We start from the raw sequence: 19,958 nt of genomic DNA, 5'->3' as shown, positions 1-19,958 counted from the left end.
AAATTCATAATAGATAAGCACTTAAAATTGTACTTTAATGTGAAGGAGCTTTTCTGTTAATGTATTTATTTATCTTTATTGCAGACAAAACTACGGCGTTTGCTAAGATATATGAGTTTCCGGGATTTTAAGTCCAAAATTGTTAAGAGTGTCGAAGACGAAGACATTATTGAAGCAGGTACTTAGAAAAAGAGATGAACTTATCAGGATAAATTAAGCAAAAGACGTCATGAACATTTATACTTTCCTTCAGATTACTGAAGGCACTAAAATTTAGATGTTTACAATATTGAAATGTGCAATAATGACAGAGCAATGGACAAGTGTAGCAAGTTTAAAGAAAATGGAAGGAGTTATAAGAACATAAGAACATAAGAAATAGGAGCAGGAGTAGGCCATCTAGCCCTTCGAGCCTGCCCCGCCATTCAATAAGATCATGGCTGATCTGTTGTGGCTCAGTTCTACTTTCCCGCCCTCTCCCCATAACCCTTAATCCCCTCTCTTATCAAAAACCCATCAACCCGCTTCTTAAAAATATTTAGCGAGGCAGCCTCCACCACTTCAACGGGCAGAGAATTCCAGAGATTCACCACCCTTTGAGTGAAGAAGTTCCTCCTCAACTCCGTTCTAAACCGCCTCCCCTTTATCTTGAGGCTGTGCCCCCTAGTCCTACTGTCTTTTTTGAGCGGGAAGAGTCTCTCCACCTCTATCCTATCCATCCCATTCATCATCTTATACGTCTCAATGAGATCTCCCCTCATTCTTCTAAACTCTAGCGAGTACAAGCCCAGTTTATTCAGCCTCTCCTCATAGCTCAACCCCCTCAACTCCGGTATCAGCCTAGTAAACCTCCTCTGCACTCCCTCCAGGGCCAAAATATCCTTGCACAGGTGCGGCGCCCAAAACTGCACACAGTACTCCAGCTGCGGCCTCACCAATGCCCTATACAGCTGCAGCAAGACCTCCCTACTTTTATATTCAATCCCCCTCGCTACAGAAAGAAAGGATCCACAGGTGGACGCCACCATCGCTTGAGGCTACTAGAGTCATTCTTTAAAAATAGCGGGTTTGGAACATTTATCTAATTTGATGTGCGTTTTTGCACTTACAGACTCTTAGATTTATACACCTGATATTAATCTGAGATAATCATTGCCAGAGTTAAAAACATACATTTCAGACACAGACTATTAAAATTTACAAAGGAATCATTCTCAGTTGTGCCACACACAGTGCATTATGAATCTCATGTGCCACTGCTGCAATTATTTTTGAATAATATGTGTGCCTCAATTTCCCTCCCCAACTGCACTCTTTCATTTATCTATTTACAGGTAGTTAATTCTGATGGACTGCTGTCATGCCCCATTTTTCCTGGTGATGTCCTATTTTGTTGCATGTGTTTAGATTTCATTATCTATCTCCCTTTTATTACCCTAGAGGTATTTCCCTGTCCTGGCTTTCCTTTCTTTCCATCGATGTCCTTTTAAACTTTAACTGGTATCTGACTACGAGTCAACATTCTTCACAACATCAAAGTTTATTTATTAGTGTCACAAGTAGGCTTACATTAACAGTGCAATGAAATTAATGTGAAAATTCCCTAGTCACTATATTCCGGCACCTGTTCAGGTTCATTGAAGGAGAATAGTCAGTGCACTTAACAGCATGTCTTTTGGAGTGCGGGAGGAAACTGGAGCACCCAGTGGAAATCCACACAGACACGGGGAGAACGTGCAAACTCCACACAGTCACCCAAACCGGGAATTGAACCCGGTCCCTGGCACTGTGAGGTAACAGTGCTAACCAGTGTGCCACTCTGCTGCCCCAACATCAAATATCTTAACAATAACAGTGCAATTAAATAAATTTATTGTTTAAAATCAGAGACAGCAAACTTACTAAAGTAGACACATAGTAACATTGAATTAGGGAAAAGAAACATAAAAAGAAATTGAAGTATATTAACTATAAATGAGCCCAGATGTTCTGATGAATTGTGGAGCAAACGAGAAGCGATGGGGTAGGGATTTTTGGCAGAAAACGTTTTTTTTTTCCCCTCCCTCCCCAACACATCTTGATTTCACTTTTCAGACATGAATATCTTGCCATGTTCCACCATTAAGGATGATGTTAGATTCAGGAATTTGTCAACACTTCGCGGTCTCTGGTACAGGCGTACAAATTTATTAGCAGTTCCTTCTCTGTCTCTCACAAGGTGTTTGCAGAGTGCTGTTTTGTTCTCTCTCTTACAAGTATCATTATATATGAGAAAACCCATTCACATTCATTGGTTAATTAAACACATTTTCAAAGACAGCTAACACTAATGGTTCTGACCTCTGATCATGCCTTATTCATGAGATAATGGTTTCTACCAAGGTTAACTGATCATGAGCTGGGGATGTGCACAGTACATCTCAGCATGTTGTAACCTTGTAATATGCCCCAGCTGCAAGTGAAACCTGAACACTCAGTCGGCTTTATCCCATGGGAAAATGTTTATATAAATACGTTGTAGAAACGGTAATAAAAAGAATAAAGAAAAAAATAAAATAAAACAGTTGGTTTCCCACAGTGACAGCATATTAAATAGTTGAAGTAGACATATGTGCAGGATAGGACCATGCACAGGGACCACAGTGCTATATTCATTCAGCTGGACCATTCCAGAAACATCAAAAAAAACTAGTCATCAGGAAGCACTTCTTCACAAGAAGGCTAGCAGAAATCTAACCAAAATCTTTGATTAGATTTTGAGTTCTCACACTACATGTAGGAAAATTGAAAATTTCTAAAGTGGGATTGATAGATTTTTGTTAGGCAAGGGTATGAAGACAGATGGAACCAAAGTGAGCAGATGGTGTTCAGATAAACATCAACTATGATCTCATTGAATGGTAGAACAGGCTCAAAGGGCTGAATTGCCTACTCTTTCTGTGTCCTTCTGTCAGTTTTTTAGCTTGACCTGCAGAAAGAGTGGCAAGGAGCCAGTCCAGTAGCCCCCAGGTCTGAAGATGATCCCTGTAGTACATTGCATATCTCTAATATGGAAATGGCCCAGCCCTGACAAATTGACTCGGATTGATTGAGGCATCGCCTTGGAGAAAGCAATGGGGAACTATAGGCCTCATTGCTTCTGGATAAGTCAGAAAGGTGCAAGGCTTGAACATAGTACTTCTGTCAACTTGCCCACCGATCAGCAGCCCTTTCCTCCTGTAGTATAAATTGTTGTGATTGTTTGAAATTTAACATTCTTGCATTTGTCCTGATAAAAAGCATCAGCGATATGTCTCTCTTTTCAGCAATACTTAACTTTTCCATTCCTGTGAACAATCTCCCAAACCTCTAAGATAACCTCTCAGACGCCTACTTTTAAAGATCAAATTTCTCCAATTTTTTTATCATTCCTGTTGTTAGTAATTAGCGATGCCGATTTAAAATGTGTCTCTTGACTTTTGGTGAACAGGAGTGATTTTGTTATTTTAAATGTGGGACTGGACTTTTAGCCCCCTATTGACGCTGGGAGTAGATGTGGGCGGTGCATCATTTTGCATCTGCCTACCTGTTCCCAGCTCCATCCCTCCTCTGCACCATATTTCTTGATGCAGGATGGCAGTTGGTAAGGCAAATTGACCCAATTAAAGGCCCATTAAAAGCTGTTAACGGAGGCCAGCCAGAATTTTCCAGTCAGCCTCCGGGTTCTTGGAGCCAACCGGGAACAATTCAGTTTCCTGGAGCCGGCCACCAGGTGTCAGACCGAAGGGTCAGCGCTCCAGATAGGCATAGAGTGCCTCCCCCCCCCGTCCTCATAAAATGGTGGCTAAGCAGGCCATCCTAAAGTTTGAAAATGTTGGAGACCAGATACCCCTGTTTTGAAGCACCTTCCTCCGCACCATGCCAATTCTATCTTGCATATTGGAAGCCCTCTGATTGGTACTCCTGCACTGAGGTTTAAGGTTCAGGCCTTGAATTGCTTGTTTTGAGGAAAAACATATTGAATGACTGTGTCTATTCCCAAACAGTGCTGCCTTCTGACCCCCAGTTGTGCCTGACAGGCAAAGTCCAGCAACATGCAAGGAAAATTTTGTCCATGTTCTGGACAAGATTTGTGGAAGGAAAGGGTGGGGAGAGGCGATGGTGGGAGGTGATCAATTGGGAAGGTTATGATTTAGGAAGGGGAGCAAACTCTGATACTGCAGCGTTCAGCTTCTCTCCACATTTAGATCAGCAATTTGTGAATATATGCACTTCTGTAAATGGTGGCTCCGGTGTTCCCTTTAAGGGGTGCTGGTTAAATGATGTATAGCTCACATTTTACTGAATGGAGCTGGCCCAGTGCCAATTGCATTCAGGGCAGACCAAGCCTGCAACAGGGACCTCATACAGGTGCTATGCCCCCCCATATTTGCATAAACAAGGGCCAAGCTTGGCCCAAAATGCCTCTTTTCCTGCTTTTACTGATATACACTTCCTGCCCAGACTTTGCACATTTCACACTGCCCGCTATAGTGGATGTTTTGGTATCTGATTTGCAAGCAAAATTGTATGTGGTGCAATTGTATTTCTATGTCAATATTTTCTTTGTATTTCTAAGTAAAATACTTCCCTTAACTTTAATAGATTTGTTTTGAAAGTATTATGTCGGCAAATTAATGTTGGCTTTATTTTGCATGTTGCTGACATGGGACTGTCAGATACCAGCATTGTGTGGAAAACTGTAAAATGCTGTTCCTTTCCACAGGCCTTCCATTCATCATCTTGTGCATAAAGCATAACCAAAATAGAAGTTATTTAGCATTGAAGTTTAAGAACAGGTTTTCAGCTGTTGTGATGAGATGAAAATGCAACAAAATTGGTGCTGTTGCTTTAAATTGTTTCTTCTCTCTGAGGTAATTGAAAATATTGTTGCCTATCATTTCTGATCTTTGTTTAAATGATGGGTGGAAACACACTAAAAATATATTTTTGCTTTACTGAAGTCTGTGTAGCAGGTGAAAATAAGTCCCAGGCTCATCTGGGCTGCAGATGTGCAGGAATTTACATTAGTAACTTTTCTTCCTTCCTTTTCTCGCCCACACATAGACAAATCCAGCAGCAGTATAAACAAGCGCCAGAAACTCTACCAAGAATTCCTCAGCTCCATTGACCAAACAGGGGAGCTGCTGGGCTGCCTTGAAGAGGATGATGCTGATGAAGTCAAACAGGAGAGGCTGGAGGTGGGTGGAGCAGCCTTAGCTGACCACAGGAATTCATTGTGCCAGAATTATTCTGTTCACATTGATAAATTCTGATGTTGTGAAAACTTGAGGTTTTTTCTTGACATTTTATCAGAGTAAAATGATTACATTTGCGAATTGGACTAAACATGTGTTTTCCCTGGCATCTTGCTTTTACACTGCATTTTTTAAACCACACAAGATTTTACTGTGAGTTTTCCAATAGGTCTGCACCTTAATAAAAACTTTCAGAAGTTGAAACCTTGTTCGCCAAAGAAATTACTTCCCTGACATCTTGGGGTCAATCTGCTGCTTGACCTTGGGATGTTGGGAAAATAAATATCCAAATTTGATTCTTTATATGAATGTCCTTGAAAGTAGAAGCTTCCTGACTCAACCACTGATCATTGTTTTATAAAATGTTGGTTGTGGCTATGGAAGTTGCAGTTAATCCAGGATATCTTTCTTCCAATTATACACCTCATCTCGGTTTAGGCCTGAAGAAAATGTGCCCTAGATATTTTGTGAGCTATTATTACACTACCTATCCAGGTGGTGGACACCAAAAGCTCCTCTGTTGTATGCCGGGACTTTTGAGTGCTTTAGATTTGAAAATCATTGTGGGATGTAGTCTGTTGCCTGACTATGAGTTGGATCTGACATCCCAACTTCAATTATTCCAATACCCCATAATCCATATATGTCAGTGTCGTCACATTTATTCAGGAGTTTATGTCAGAATGAGCAATTATTGGGAATCACAGCCAAGAAATCTATAGGCATGAGCAGCACATGACTGGGGTTATTAACTATGTTCTGATCTGCTGTAATTTCATATGCCTCTCCTTGGCCTCTCCCAGTTTGCTTCTGTTTCTTCAGCTCTATATGGCAATGCAACCCTCTTTCCTACCAGTGCTCCTTTGTATGTTCCCTTCCACTCCCCAACTCAGTTTGGTGGCAAAATCTTGAACATTTTGTACCCCAGACTTTTGAACTGCTGCTAAACTTCTCGACCTAGCATTTTCTCTCCTTACCTTGCAAATAATTTTCAAAATCTATTCCCTCAAACAATGCATCTGGTCCTTTTTTTTTCAATTCATTCATGGGATGTGAACATCACTGGCAAGGTCAGCATTTTTCCCCAACCCAAATTTCCCTTGAGAAGATGGTGGTGAGTCACCTTCTCAAAATGCTGCAGTCCATGTGCTTCAGTCCATGTACTGAATGCTGTTAAAATCCTGGAACCCACTTATTTAACTGAGTGACAGTAAAGAAATGGGGATATAGTTCTGGCTTGAAGGTGAACCTGCAGGTGGTGATGTTCCCATGCACTTGCTGCCCACTTCCTTCTGGGTAGTAGAAGTTGCGTGTTTGGGAAGTACTGTCCAACAAGGCTTGGCAAGTTGCAGATGGTACACCTCACAGCTGGTGTGAGCCAGTAATAGGCAGAGTGCCGATCAAGCAGATTGTTTTGTCCTGGATGATATTGCGCTTCTTGAGCGTTGTTGGTGTTGCACTTATCCAGGTAAGTGCACTGTATTCCATCCCAGACCCGACTGTTGTGCCCTTTAGATGGTGGACAGGTTTTGGGAAGTGAGGGGTGAGTAACATGCCACAGGATTTCTAGTCTCTGATCTGCTGTGGTAGCCATAGTATTTATATTGCTAGTCCAGTTCAGTTTCTGGTCAATAGTAAGCCGCAGGATGTTGATAGTGGGAGGTTCAGTGATGATAGTGCCATTCAAAGTCATGGGGAGATGGTTAGATTCACTCTTGTCTGAGATACTCATTGCCTGACTCTTGTGTCGCACAAATATTACTTGTTGCTCGTCAGTCCAAGCCATTATGTTACCCAGTTCTCGTTGCATATGGATGCAGACTGCTTCAGTATCTGAGGAGGTGTAAATGATACTGAAAACATTACACAACGAGAGGCAGACATCTGCACTCCTAATCTTAAATTGGAGTGAAAGTCATTGATGCAGTAGTTGAAGATGTTTGGGTTGAGAACATTATTATGAGGAATTCCTGCAGCAATATCCTGGGATTACTATTGCTTAGCACCTCTATAAAATTTCATGAGTAGCTTATTATGTTAAAGGGCAATATAAATAGAGGTTTTGGTATCTAGTGTAAATCCAGAGATATTATTGACTTCAGAAACTTAACCTGCTTGTAAAGTTCTTCAATGTGGCAGTTTGCACCTCTTGAAAATGAGAGTAGGGGGGTTGCTTGGAGAGAGATGCATATTATTCATGGAAATGTTCTTATTTTCTTCTGGTATTCCCCCCTCTGTTCCGGTATATCTAAGTGTTCTGGAATCTCTGCCTCAATGCCAAATTGTTACATTTGTAATTGATACCAAGCTGTTGGGCTCAGTAGACAATCAAGATGTTAGAAAGAGAGTTCACAGAGTTTACATTTGGATTAATCAATGACAAATGAAGTTCTATATAGAAAAGTGCAAACTAAATGTGAGCGTCTGAGACAGACATACTCCAAGGTTTGCATAGAACTAAGCAGTTGCTGTGGAGGGAGAAATAATTGGTGACAAGGGAACTAAATTTCTACCTAGAGCTAAAGACAAAAGCTTCAGTCTTCTCAACTTTGATCTGGAGAGAGTTGCCCTGCTCCAAGATTGCATGTCAGAAAGGGAATCTGATGGAAATGAGGAAGTCAAGAGATTTAATGAAGATGAAGAAATGGCCATTATCCATTTACATTTGGCAGTAACCCCGACCTATGTGCAAGTGATGTCACCAAGGAGTAATAGCTTAGGGAGCCCAGGCTTGTATTTTGAACATTTGAGAGGTAACACTGCAGTGGAGGACTGTTTTAATTTGGATACATAGGAATGAAAGTGTGCCACGTCATCACACAAAGCTGGATTATGGAGAGAGTTTTGGAAGAGTATAGCATAATCAAGTATATGGAAAGTTGCAGCAAGATGAAAAGGTCTCTATCTTTACTCATACCTTTGGCTGTTTCACTGCCTTGAGCAAAAACACGTCAGGAGAGATTCAAACTGATAATTATTGAAGCATCGTAGGGTTTTATCACTGACGGAAGCCATTCGAGCTGTGCTGCAAGACCAGCTCTGCACTTGTGGTGCTGGATTTGGAGTTCAGAGGGCTGAATTAGAGGAGACTTGATCGACACTGAACTCAAGATGATGAATTGTTTAAAGAGCTTGGAGAAGAAGGGAAGGTTGTTAATGACACAGTTTTGGCAAGAAAAGAACATAAGAACTATGAGTAGGCTATCTGGCCCCTTGAGCCTACTCCATCATTCAATAAGTTCATGTCTGATCTTTTTGTGGACTCAGTTCCACTTACCCGCCTGCTCACAATAACCGTTGGTTCCTTTACTGTTCAACAATATGTCTATCCTTGCCTTAAAAACTACTTCACCAGGCAGAGGATTCCACAGATTCATGACCCTTTGGGTGAAGAAATTCCCCCTCAACTCAGTTCTAAATCTGCTCCCCCTTATTTTGAGATCATACCCCCAGTTCTCGTTTCACCTGCCAGTGGAAACAACCTCCCTGCTTCTATCTTGTATGTTTCTATTAGATCTCCCTTCAATCTTCCGAATTCCAATGAATATAGTCCCAGTCTACTCAGTCTCTTCTCATAAGCCCACCCTCTCAATTCCAGAATCAACCTAATGAATCTCTTCTGCATCCCCTCCAGTGCCACTACATCCTTTCTCAAGTAAGGAGAGCAGAACTATGCACAGTAGTCCAGATGTGGTCTCACTGGCACCTTATACAGCTGCAACATAACTCTCACTGTTTTTAAACTCCATCCCTCTAGCAATGAAGGACACAATTCCATTTGCTTTCTTAATTATCTGCTGCACCTACTAGCCTACTTTTTGTGATTCATGCATAAGGACACCCAAATCCCTCTGCACAGCAGCGTGCTGCAGTTTTTTACCATTTAAATAATAGTCCATTTTATTGTTATTCCTACCAAAATGGATGACCTCACATTTATCAACACTGTACTCCATCTGCCAGACCCTTGCCCACTCACTTAAACTATCTATATTCCTTTGCTGACTTTTGGTGTCCTCTGCACACACTATACTGCTACTCATCTTTGTGTCATCTGCAAATTTTCACACACAACACTTGATCGCCAAATCATCAATGTAAATTGTAAACAATTGTGATCACAACACTGATCCCTGAGGCACACCACTAATCAACGATCGCAAACCAGAAAAGCACTCACTTGTCTCCATTCTTTGCTTTCTGTTAGTTAACCAACACTCTATCCATGCTATTATATTTACCCATAACATTGTGCACCTTTATTTCATGCAGCAGCCTTTGCTGCGGCACCTTGTCAAATGCTTTCTGGAAATCCAAGTGTGCCACATTCGTAGGCTTTCCATCGTCCACCGTGCATGTGATGTTCTCAAAGAATTCCACCAAATTAGTCAACCGTGACCTGTCTTTCATGAACCCATACTGTGTAAGGGTCGATGGTGATCTTTGTGAACAATGGCAAGACAATTGCAGCTTTTATGGGAAGTGAGCTACAGTCCGCGCCATTGATGAGCAGCTAAAATGTGATCAAAAATAGTTGAAAGACCAGGCGTTGAGCCAAAAGAGAATCATAGTGAAGGTGAACTTGTAGAGGTCCAAGGGGAGATGTGGAGAAGGGCTGCGGAAGGTTGGTGGGGAAGGGCTGCAAAGACATGGGGTTCATGGCTCAAATGGAAGGCAAGGATCACAGCGTTTTGGAGTCAAGGCAGAGAGGAAGGGAAGAATTCAGTTTAAAAAAAAGCATTTTCAAGCACTGAACATCTTTGGAAGCCATCAGAAATGATTTTTGTTAGCATGAGCATGGTGAGGAGTTACCTGCAGTTAAAGGGATCCCAAGAAATCACTGATCATCCCATCCCAAGGCTAGGAAATCACCCTTGCCATTCAATTCTAGACAGTTCAAAATGTGTTTTTTCTAAAGCAAACAATAACTGCATGAATTTTCAATAGCAATCTTCTGCATCAGCTTGCAACATTGATTGAATTTTTTTTTGTTTATGTGTGCATTAATATTGGGGAAAACTTTGTGGTTTTTCACTCCTGATGTGGAGGACAAGTCATAAAAATAAAGAAAATAGGAACCGAAATTGGCCACTTAACCCCTCGAGCCTGCTCCACCGTTCAGTAATATTATGGCTGATTTGTTTCTGTTTTTGAGTTTCACATTCCCATCTACCCACCCCCCCCACCAATCTACCTGCCTTTGATTCCCTTGTCCAACCAGAATTTATCTACCTCCACCTTACAAATATTCGAGGACCCCGCCTCCACATCTTCTGAGGCAGGGAGTTCCAAAGTTGCCCAACCCTCAAAAGAAAAAATTCTCTTCATCTCTGACCTAAACAGGTGACTCTAATTTTAAAACAGTGTCCTGTAGTTCTGGAATCACCTACAAGAGGATCCTTTATGCGTCTACCATTTCAGGACTGTTCAAGATCTTATTTAATTCAAGAAAGTCATCTCTCACATTCCTTAATTCCAGGAGAATCAAGTCAAATCTGTCTATCCTTTCCTCATAAGTTAACCCAATCATTCCAGGAATCAATGTAGTAAACCTTCTCTAAACTGCCTTCAATGCCTTTACATATTCCCTTAAATAAGGGGCGGAACTTTCACAATTTTTCAAATGTCGGTTTCAGGGAGACTATTAAGCCTCTTTAACAAAATTTTGTTTTTCCACATGATTCATGCCGCACACATGACTGCTTGCCTCTGATACACTCATCCCAGGAAAGCTTAATCTCTATAATCAGCTGAGCGCTTCCTTTAAATATCTCTTCAGAATTCCTTTGCACTTGTCCCAAATCCAATTGAAAGGATGGCTGTCAGGAAGACAGCACCGTGTTTCACAGATGTAGGTCTCACTGTACTTCTGGATGATGTGGAGCACAATCGCACACACATCCATCAAGCAAGGTCACAACCCCCATCTGGGAGTAGTGGTTGGGATAGTGAATGCCAGTTCACTCCATAAGAAGGTGGGGTCATAGTGCCATAAGAAGATGAATGACCTTCTTTGTGCAGACATAGTAAGTCTGCCTCCTAATGTCTCCCCCAGCACCCCATCAAAAACCCTTCATACCTTCACAGTAATCTGACCCACCCACCTCATGGATTATCAACAGTTGAAATGCCCCTCCCCCCCTCACTCCCACATGGTTCCCTTTAGTAGATAATCTGTTCCTCACATATCTGCAGCTACTCACCTCCCATACATGCTATACTACTTCACTATTTGACATGGGAGGACTCCCACCTACACTCTCCACGATTGTCTCATTGGTCTAACTTTTTTTAGGTTTTTTTCTCCCCGGCTTTGCGCTCAGTCTTGCTTTTTCTTGTGCCCTTTTATCTTGCTGGCTTCGTGCTCAGTGTCATTTTTTTGTTGTGCTCTTTAATCTTCCCAATCCACTCCGTCTTGAGTGCCTGTGCTGCTATCTTGAAGGACCTGTAAACAGTCACTTCAGACTACAGTATTTTGCATTTGCATCTTGTAATTCTGTTGTTCTTCATAAATAATTTGCACCTACAACATGTCATGCATTTTACTAAGCATGTACTTATTAAGTTAGTTTTTAACCTATTTTGAAATATTGCAAAGCAGCACAAATTTAAATTAAGAATTATAGAGATAGTATTTTTATCTTTTATCTTTCGTGTACATTTATACGATGTTAATTCAGTTCATCCACAGTATTAAACTATGGATATTGCCTCAAATTTAAAAATACAAATGCCTTTTGTACGCAGACATTTCAGAAACATGCCTGTTTTTATTTTTGTTATGATGATTGTTTTGAAACAGATTTCTTCAGATTTATTAACCCTTTTAGGCTGCAGCAAGCATTTTACATACAACTTCAGAATAATACAGCCAATTGCTTTTGTCTTTCAGAGAGCTGAGCGCCAAACTCGAATGATGGATTCATCCCAATATGCAGAATATTCTGAGAGCCGTCAGCTGAGTTTTGGTGAGTACAGTCAAACCTTGGTAAATGTAAATAGCGTTAACTCACTGTTATTCTGATTTCTATATTGTATCTAAAATTATACCACTGCTCTTTTTTTTCAAAAATGACCTGCATATATGCTGATATATTAGGCGCAAGATTGATGTGATTATCGTGGTTAAAGAAGGACTGGTTCCCTATCTAAGCTCCTCCAACTCTCCATTACCCCCACTACCATCACATCCTCCTTCAGGTTACTTCTTAAGATCTTTTTGTAGTTAAGCTTTTGCTCATCCCTCCTAACATCCTGTCCTTTGAGTTGATATCCAGTTATTTCTGATTATTTCTCTGTGAAATGTCTTGTGTTATTCCTCTACATTAAAGATTCTATAAAAAGGAAGTTGTTGATGTATGGCAACGTTGAGCATGATTCCAGGATTTAATAACATGGAGTAAGAGATTACAGTTAATTTCAATTGGGTGGGAATCACTTCTTTGCAAGTACAGTGGACAGTGGGGTGGGAGACTCATCATTGCAATGTAAGTACAATGGACATTGTGTTGAGATACTAGTCATCTTATCCACAAGTAGAGTGAGCAACTGCAGCACTCAGCATCCATGTTCTGTAACCTTGGTCTTTTGCTCTATTTTATCCCATCCAAGTCTGTTGTTTCACTTCATCCAATGTATTTCTTTTTTTGACTGGAAAATAAAAGAAATATCTTCTGCCTGAGCAACAGTAAAACCAAGTATTCACATTGAATACTTCATCCATATATAAATTAGGTTATTGGATGCGTCAAGTATAGATTCATCATGTCATCAAAGATAAAATTTGCAAAAAGTTTGGTTGTCAAGAAAGTTAAATATTTCAAGTTTTGTCTGTGTGGAGTTTGCACGTTCTCCCCATGTCTGCGTGGGTTTTCTCTGGGTGTGCCAGTTTCCTCCCACAGTACAAAAGACATGCTGGTTAGGCACATTGGCCATGCTAAATTCTGTCTCAGTGTACTCGAATAGGTGCTGGAGTGTGGTGACTAGGAGATTTTCACAGAAACTTCATTGCAGTGTTAATGTAAGCCTACTTGTGACTAATAAATAAACTTTAAACTTTTTTGATTACAAATTTAGTTTGTATTTTACTTGGGGAGCAGAATTTTGTAATGTTACCCTGGAAAACTTTTGTTTTGTAAGTAGAAAACTTTATACGTTTATGGTCTCGTGCAATGAAATTGTGCCAGGAGTGATTACTGAGAATTTAACTGCAAGCTCCCTGCCATTATCTGACCATTAACATTAATGGCAAGACCTTGTGCCTAAATTTCCTTTATGCGCCTTCAATGAGTGAGGCTTCCTACTAATATTTAATTTTGTAAAATTATCTTTGACAGTAATTTGAAATGAATAGTGTAATTTCATGGAAGATAATTGTAGGTTCTGTACATTAAATCAAAAGTGAAGGAGTTAACGTGTTGCAGTCAGTGCAAACTGTACAAGCTCTGGACCATTAGCAACTAGTGCACATTGACTGATCACAAATAACTTTAGCACAAAGGGAATCATTTCTTAACTAACAGTGCATCTAGCTTTTCAAACTTCCTGCTGTGATGTCCATTCATTTCAGGCCAACTTGGCCACGGCTCCACATTCCAAGGCTAAATACTGTGCTCACGTAATTAATGCTTATCGACATTTATAACTTAGTTACTGGAAGTGTTTGTGAACTAGTACAATAACAGGTTGTAAATTAGAAAGCTTGCTCATTACCTCGAGATGTTGTTAATAGATGAGTAAGAGTTGGGTTAAAGGTCACAAACGCTGAAGAAAGCAATTAAATCATGACAAAGTTGCACATGATTTTAGCACAGAGAAAAACAGAATAATTATCGTTATTTAAACAGACTCCCTTTTTATAGACTTAAAGGTTGCAACAAATCCCCGTTTCATTTTCATTGTAACTTACGAGAATAATTATTTTTGAATATCTGAAATCTGGTTCATTAGATACAGCATTTCAAATAACACATTACACTGAACAACAGCACAAGCATTCTGGAGCAAAGCAATCTGTTGCTGCTTTTTTTGTATTGTTTTGTTTCTTACACGATTGCTGAGAAGCAATTTACATTGCCGGGTTAGTTACTGAGGTTTCAAAAAAAAAAGTGGTTTTTGCTGGGATCTGAAATGGTTGGTGACTATGTTTTGAACTAAAACTCCACAAAATGTCTTTATCCCTTCCTGCCTTTGAAGTGCAGCTGTTCTGACACAGTCATAGTCTGGGATTCATTCTCAGCAGAAAATATCATTGTGTGGTGTTGATCGTGATCTGCAAAATGTATATATAGGATACAGCAGAGACGGATGGTTTGTGGAACGGGTGCAAATATATTGAACAACAAGCTAACAGTACATTATCCATCCATCTCCAGTTCCTGACATTTACCCTTTCTAACAGATAATCAGTTACAATGTTGAATGTAATTGGTGACTGCTGACAACAAGCCTGTTAACATCATGTGAGATTACCCAATTTTTGTAAATAAGGCTGTCAGTAGATATTTTAAAATGAACACGTGAAGAGTGGGTGATTTTTTTTTTAAATAATTAACTCTTTCGATGTGACATCTTAAATTCGGGAAAAAAGTTTCCATTTGTGATCCAGTGAAGTCTCAAATCACCAGCTGCATCAAACATGTTTTTCTAGTTCAGATCTTTGCTGAACTACTTATTTCTATCATCAGCTGTCAGATTGTCGAAGACTGCCAGTTTTACCTATTTTCACATATGAATATTGACAGAGACCAGGGATTGTGAAGTGCATTTATATCAAGCTTCAACAAAGTTCTTCTAAACAAGTATGAAAATATGCAAATATAGTATTTGCCAAATGCAAAATCTCATACTCATTGGGGCATGTCATTACCTTTCAAAGAGCCTTAAATAATTCACGAAAGAATTTGACAGCTAAGAGTCAATCAAATTGTGTCTCTCCCCATTTTAATTTCCGGCAAAAGAAGTTGAATTGATTTTAGAATGGAGTTGGTACAATATTTTATTTTAACATTATTTTATCAAATTACATTCAAATGCACATATCAAAATAAAGTTGCTGAAGTATGTGGATGAATACATGTCTAGGGTTTTAAATAAATAATTTCCTGAAAATGTTAATGCAGGCAGATGAAGTTATAAAAAGGCCAAAAGCATTTAGAGTTTTGTAAATAAGGTCATAGAATGCAAGAGTAATGATGAATTTGTACAACACAACTGAAGTTAGAACACTGGGTGATTTGGGATGCTCATTTTAGGAATATACATTACAGCCATTGGATATGCAGTGTTGATTCTGTTATGAGGATGTGCTTTTTGAAGATATGTTTTCTGAGTTTTATCTCTGGTTGGATTCTAAACTGGAACCCTATTTCAATAATTATGTTTTTTAAACAAGCTGAGTTGCTCCACAGCAGTTTAGCTTTCAGATTGGAATAAAGAGGCATTCAATCTCATGGAAAGCATGGAAGACCCCCTTCTGATCGTTCTCACCATATGGAGATTTTGTAAATGTTTCTGAGATAAGCGGCAGAATTTTCCCAGAAAGTTTCCAAGCGTCATAATGGCAAGAATAATGGAGTGATCCACTCCAGTCTCTCAGGCACGCTCCACACTGCATTTGACCCACACTCAGTCACTATTTTGGAGAGTTGGGAGCTTTACACCAGTACTGAGGAACGTGAGCCTAAACATACCAGTGAGCCTGGCTTTGGAGTGCTCGGGTGCCATTTTGCAAGGGCGCTTCAATCTCAGTGTGCATGGGAGACCCCCTCCCTCACCCTATGGACATCAGGACCCCCACTCACCCAGTTGGCGGCGGCATGTTCCCTCACCCCCTCCCCAATATGGGTCACCAGCATTGGGCTCTCCTGATAGGTCCCTCTGACCCCTGATGTGCTGCCCCACCAAGATCGCCTCCACAAAGCATCCCATATGACCCCACTTCCCCATCGTAGCCCCCTCTCGAGGCCCCACACCCTCGGCATTGGCGATGCCCAATTGGCACTGACCGGCTGATGTGGAAGTGCCGGCGTCGGACTGGGCTAAACACAGTAAGAAGTCTCACAACACCAGGTTAAAGTCTAACAGGTTTATTTGATAGCCAAATGACTTTAACCTGCTGTTGTGAGACTTCTTACTGACAGGCTTTCCAGAGGCCACTGCTGGGCACCGCTGGTGTGTCAGTTAGGCACTGCCTGTGTGCCAAGTGCGCAGTGCTAACTGGGCACTGCCCAATGGGCACTAATGGTCATAACACCAACTACCTGGGGGTTTCAGTAGCCTTTGAGCCCTCCGTCCCTATCGTGACAGGTCTTTGCTAGTGGAGACTTATAGTGGTTCTTGCTATTATCAAGCCACTCCCAAAGGCAGGTGAATTTCTTGCACTGGGATTCAAATTGGCTATGCATTTTTAAATGCTACTTTACATATGCTAATCTGCCTCATGTCCTTTCTGGATGTAACCTGTTCACGCCATTAGACAGAGGCCGGGAGAATTGCAAACTGTTTGCCGCAGGGTGTGAAATGAATTTTTAGGCCCATGTGCTATTCTCCAGGACTGGCGCAATCTGCTCACTGCGCAGCGAGGTCAGTGAATCACCCATTATGTCATTGTTCAGTTATTTGTTCTGAAACAATAACTGCAGGAAACATGAACTAATCAAGCCCCTCTGGAATATACAACCAGCAAACTATTTCAAGGGAACCCTAATCATGCAGTGGCGAGGAAGCAGTGGAAAGGACTGTACTGAAACAGCCTGTTAGAATTGCGTGTTGTCTTCCCGCCTGAAAGTATTATGCACCTGGTTTATAAAATAACCCTGAGCAGAAACCTGCTGAAGCCACGATATTTTAAAATATGGAAATCTGGTCTGTATGACAGCATTTAGAACAGCTAACCTAAACGGCCGCAGTGCTGAATCACCACAGCAAGGAACAGTTAACTATATACTCCATTTTCTTATTTCATGATCTATAAAATCCTTATAAGTCTATCCTCTCTCTCTGTGATCTGCACTTGTGTACATATGGGCCCAGACAAATTTGTGTAACCTCATGAATGGTGTCATGTTTCTCTTTTTTTTAAGCTCTGGAATAAACTTGGTCTTTGTTTAACCTAAAAAGACCTATATCTCAGAAGCCGTCCATAATCTTGACATTTAAATAGTAGGATACTTTCAGAATTGGCAAAACAATCCTCTTTCAATTCTTAAAAATACAACAAGGAGTGGTAAAATAGGGGAACCATTTCATCCCTCCTCCCCTGATGATAACAAATCACCAGGGTGATGGCAAGGATAGAAAATAACAGTTAGGAGGGACCATGTTCAGTGGAGCAAAGGCTAAGTGGCGATTTAATTAAGTATTTTAAAATATTGAAGAGTTTAGATGTACTGAGTGAAAAATTGTTCCCTCTGGTTGGGAAATCAGTGATAAGAGCTCATCAATTAAATTACTGTTCAGTGAGAAGAGATTAAAATACATTTCTTTTGACAGAGGGTTGTTGGTGATTGGAATTTCAGAATTCAGTAAATACTTAACTTGCATTACTCATTTAAAAGGCTTTGTTGATTTCAACCAAAGTCTGGACTTCAGGCAATTTAAATCAGCTGTCTACACCTTGTTAAAGTGCAGATGTCTTCCTGGTAAGATTCTGGTTGCTCAGTGAGAATTTATTTTTCAAAAGTAGTTTAGTTACTTTGCTTTTTAGGTTTACTATTCACAGTGTAGAGGGGATAAATCACATTGGGGACATATTCAATTCCAATGTGCATACAATCTACTGTAATTTGTTCTTCAGCAGAGAATCTCATCTGATTCTTTGTATAGGATTGTGGCTCACATTGGATTTTCTTCTACTTAATCAAAATTACTGTCTGGACAGTATTCTGGTCATTATGCAAAGCATAAAATACTTTGCTAAAAGTTGTTTACCCAAATTCTTTTTTCCTTGCATCCTACACTGTAATCTATGGTCCATAACTTCCTCAGAGTAGTAACCTCTGGCGGATTGCTACTGTGGAGGCATTTACTCACGTTGAAATTCCAAAGCCCCGGTTTTATCTAACCTTCCTCATTCAGCTGGGTGAGACAGGAGCAGTGAAGAATGCCCCAGGCTGCATCGACGAGAAGTAATTGGGGCGCAGAGAGAAAAGACATGCTCCCTTTTTAGAGCACTAGCTACTGCAAAGGGAGTGTTTAAAGAAAAAATTAATTAAAAAAGCAAGTTTGATAGATGGGTGCTAATTCAGACATGGTGGGATGAGTGGGGAGAGAGATGCAGGGCGATGGGGAGTTGTTGGTGTTGGACAGGGGATGTTCGGACTGGGGTGGGATTCAGTGGGAAAAATTGATGTTGGGCCAGGGTGTAATGGTGTGGCGTTCCATGGGGAGGGGTTGGCGTGGTGTGGGAGGGGTGCCTGTGTGAGGCAAGTCTGGGTTTATTATGTAGGTACTGGAATTACAAGTGATTTTTTTTTTCCTTCCAACACTTTAAGATTTATCAGGGTAAAATTATTAGAACCATCCGAAGTTAGCAATTTAAATCGTTCCTGTCTCGTGGTTCCCAGCCCAGTGCAGTTGTCCAAGGGAAGTTAGCATTGTTGGACGATTGCCAAATAAGTCCTTATATGGGAACTCCTTAGAAGGATTCTCCAGAGTATTATTGGGATATCCCCCAAATTCGCACTGGGGAAACAGGAAGTTATGGGTACACATATTATTCATATAATGTTGGAATGATCCTGTAACTTTGATCAGTAGCAATGAACAAGTTGGAATTTGAATCCTATTCTCACATACCCTGATCAACTGACTAACTCCATTAGAAAGGCGCTAAAATAAAAGCAAAATACAGCAGATACTGATATGAAAACAGAAAATGCTAGAAAAAACTAAGCAGGCCTTGCAACATCTGTGGGGAGAAAATGGAGTTAACTTTTTAAATCCGAATGACTCTTCTTTTGAGTTCTGAAGAAACTTTATTCCAGCAGGTAGGCCACTGCATTGGAACCTGGATTTTCGGTTCCGAGTCAGGTAGCAGGAATGGGCAAATTTTTAAAGTTAACAAGCTCTCACCTGAATGATGGAACCTTTAGTCCAGGTGAGTGGATACAGAATGGAGTTAGGCTCCAGATGCAGATTGGAGGTGCCACAGGAGGACTATTTAAAAGCCTTGCCCTAGGTTTTATGGGTCTTTGTCAGAGTTGTTTTAATAAACATTAGTCCCTCTAGCTCTTTACCATACTCCGTCATCTTATACCCATTCCCCATACCTCATCCATGTTACTTCATGCCAACCCGTCTGTAAAACTCCAGTGGTTGGGTGATACAAAAGAAACCAACTTGTGTAAAAACTTCCTCCAGATCATCACCTGTTTCCCCTTTATATGCATCCAGGATGTGATTAACCCATTAACTTTTAATTAATAACTTAATCACTGGTGGGCTATTAACTATTTTTATACTAATACCCATGCCCCCCCCGCCCCACTCACCCCCCAATGGTACTTCATACTCTACATGACTTTCTCCTCACCCCAATGGCTGCCTATACGCTCCATGCCAAACCATGCTCCCAACCCACTCTAGTGACCCTTTGTAGCCCTGTGCTAACTCATACCAATCCATCATCCTTTGCCCTTTCACACTCCATGTTAACTTGTCCATTGTCCACCATGGGCAGAC

The 19,958-nt window shown here is 40.6% G+C and overlaps 1 protein-coding gene across 6 annotated transcripts in view; it reads left to right on the top strand.

Annotated features, from left to right (window-relative positions):
- The window catches only part of supt3h (SPT3 homolog, SAGA and STAGA complex component), a 430,545-nt gene that overhangs the window by 290,341 nt on the left and 120,246 nt on the right, over positions 1-19,958 (top strand). For all 6 annotated transcript variants that reach the window (XM_080192373.1, XM_080192377.1, XM_080192374.1 and 3 more), the window contains 3 exons: positions 85-178; positions 5,086-5,219; positions 12,169-12,244. In XM_080192373.1, coding sequence (XP_080048499.1) covers positions 85-178; positions 5,086-5,219; positions 12,169-12,244 — 304 coding nt within the window. The remainder of the gene's footprint in view (positions 1-84; positions 179-5,085; positions 5,220-12,168; positions 12,245-19,958) is intronic.

This window comes from Carcharhinus amblyrhynchos, chromosome 7 (genome assembly GCF_965287045.1).
Source record: "Carcharhinus amblyrhynchos chromosome 7, sCarAmb.v2.hapA, whole genome shotgun sequence".
NCBI classification, from domain to species: domain Eukaryota; kingdom Metazoa; phylum Chordata; class Chondrichthyes; order Carcharhiniformes; family Carcharhinidae; genus Carcharhinus; species Carcharhinus amblyrhynchos.
This window is presented reverse-complemented; position numbering and strand designations above follow the sequence as displayed.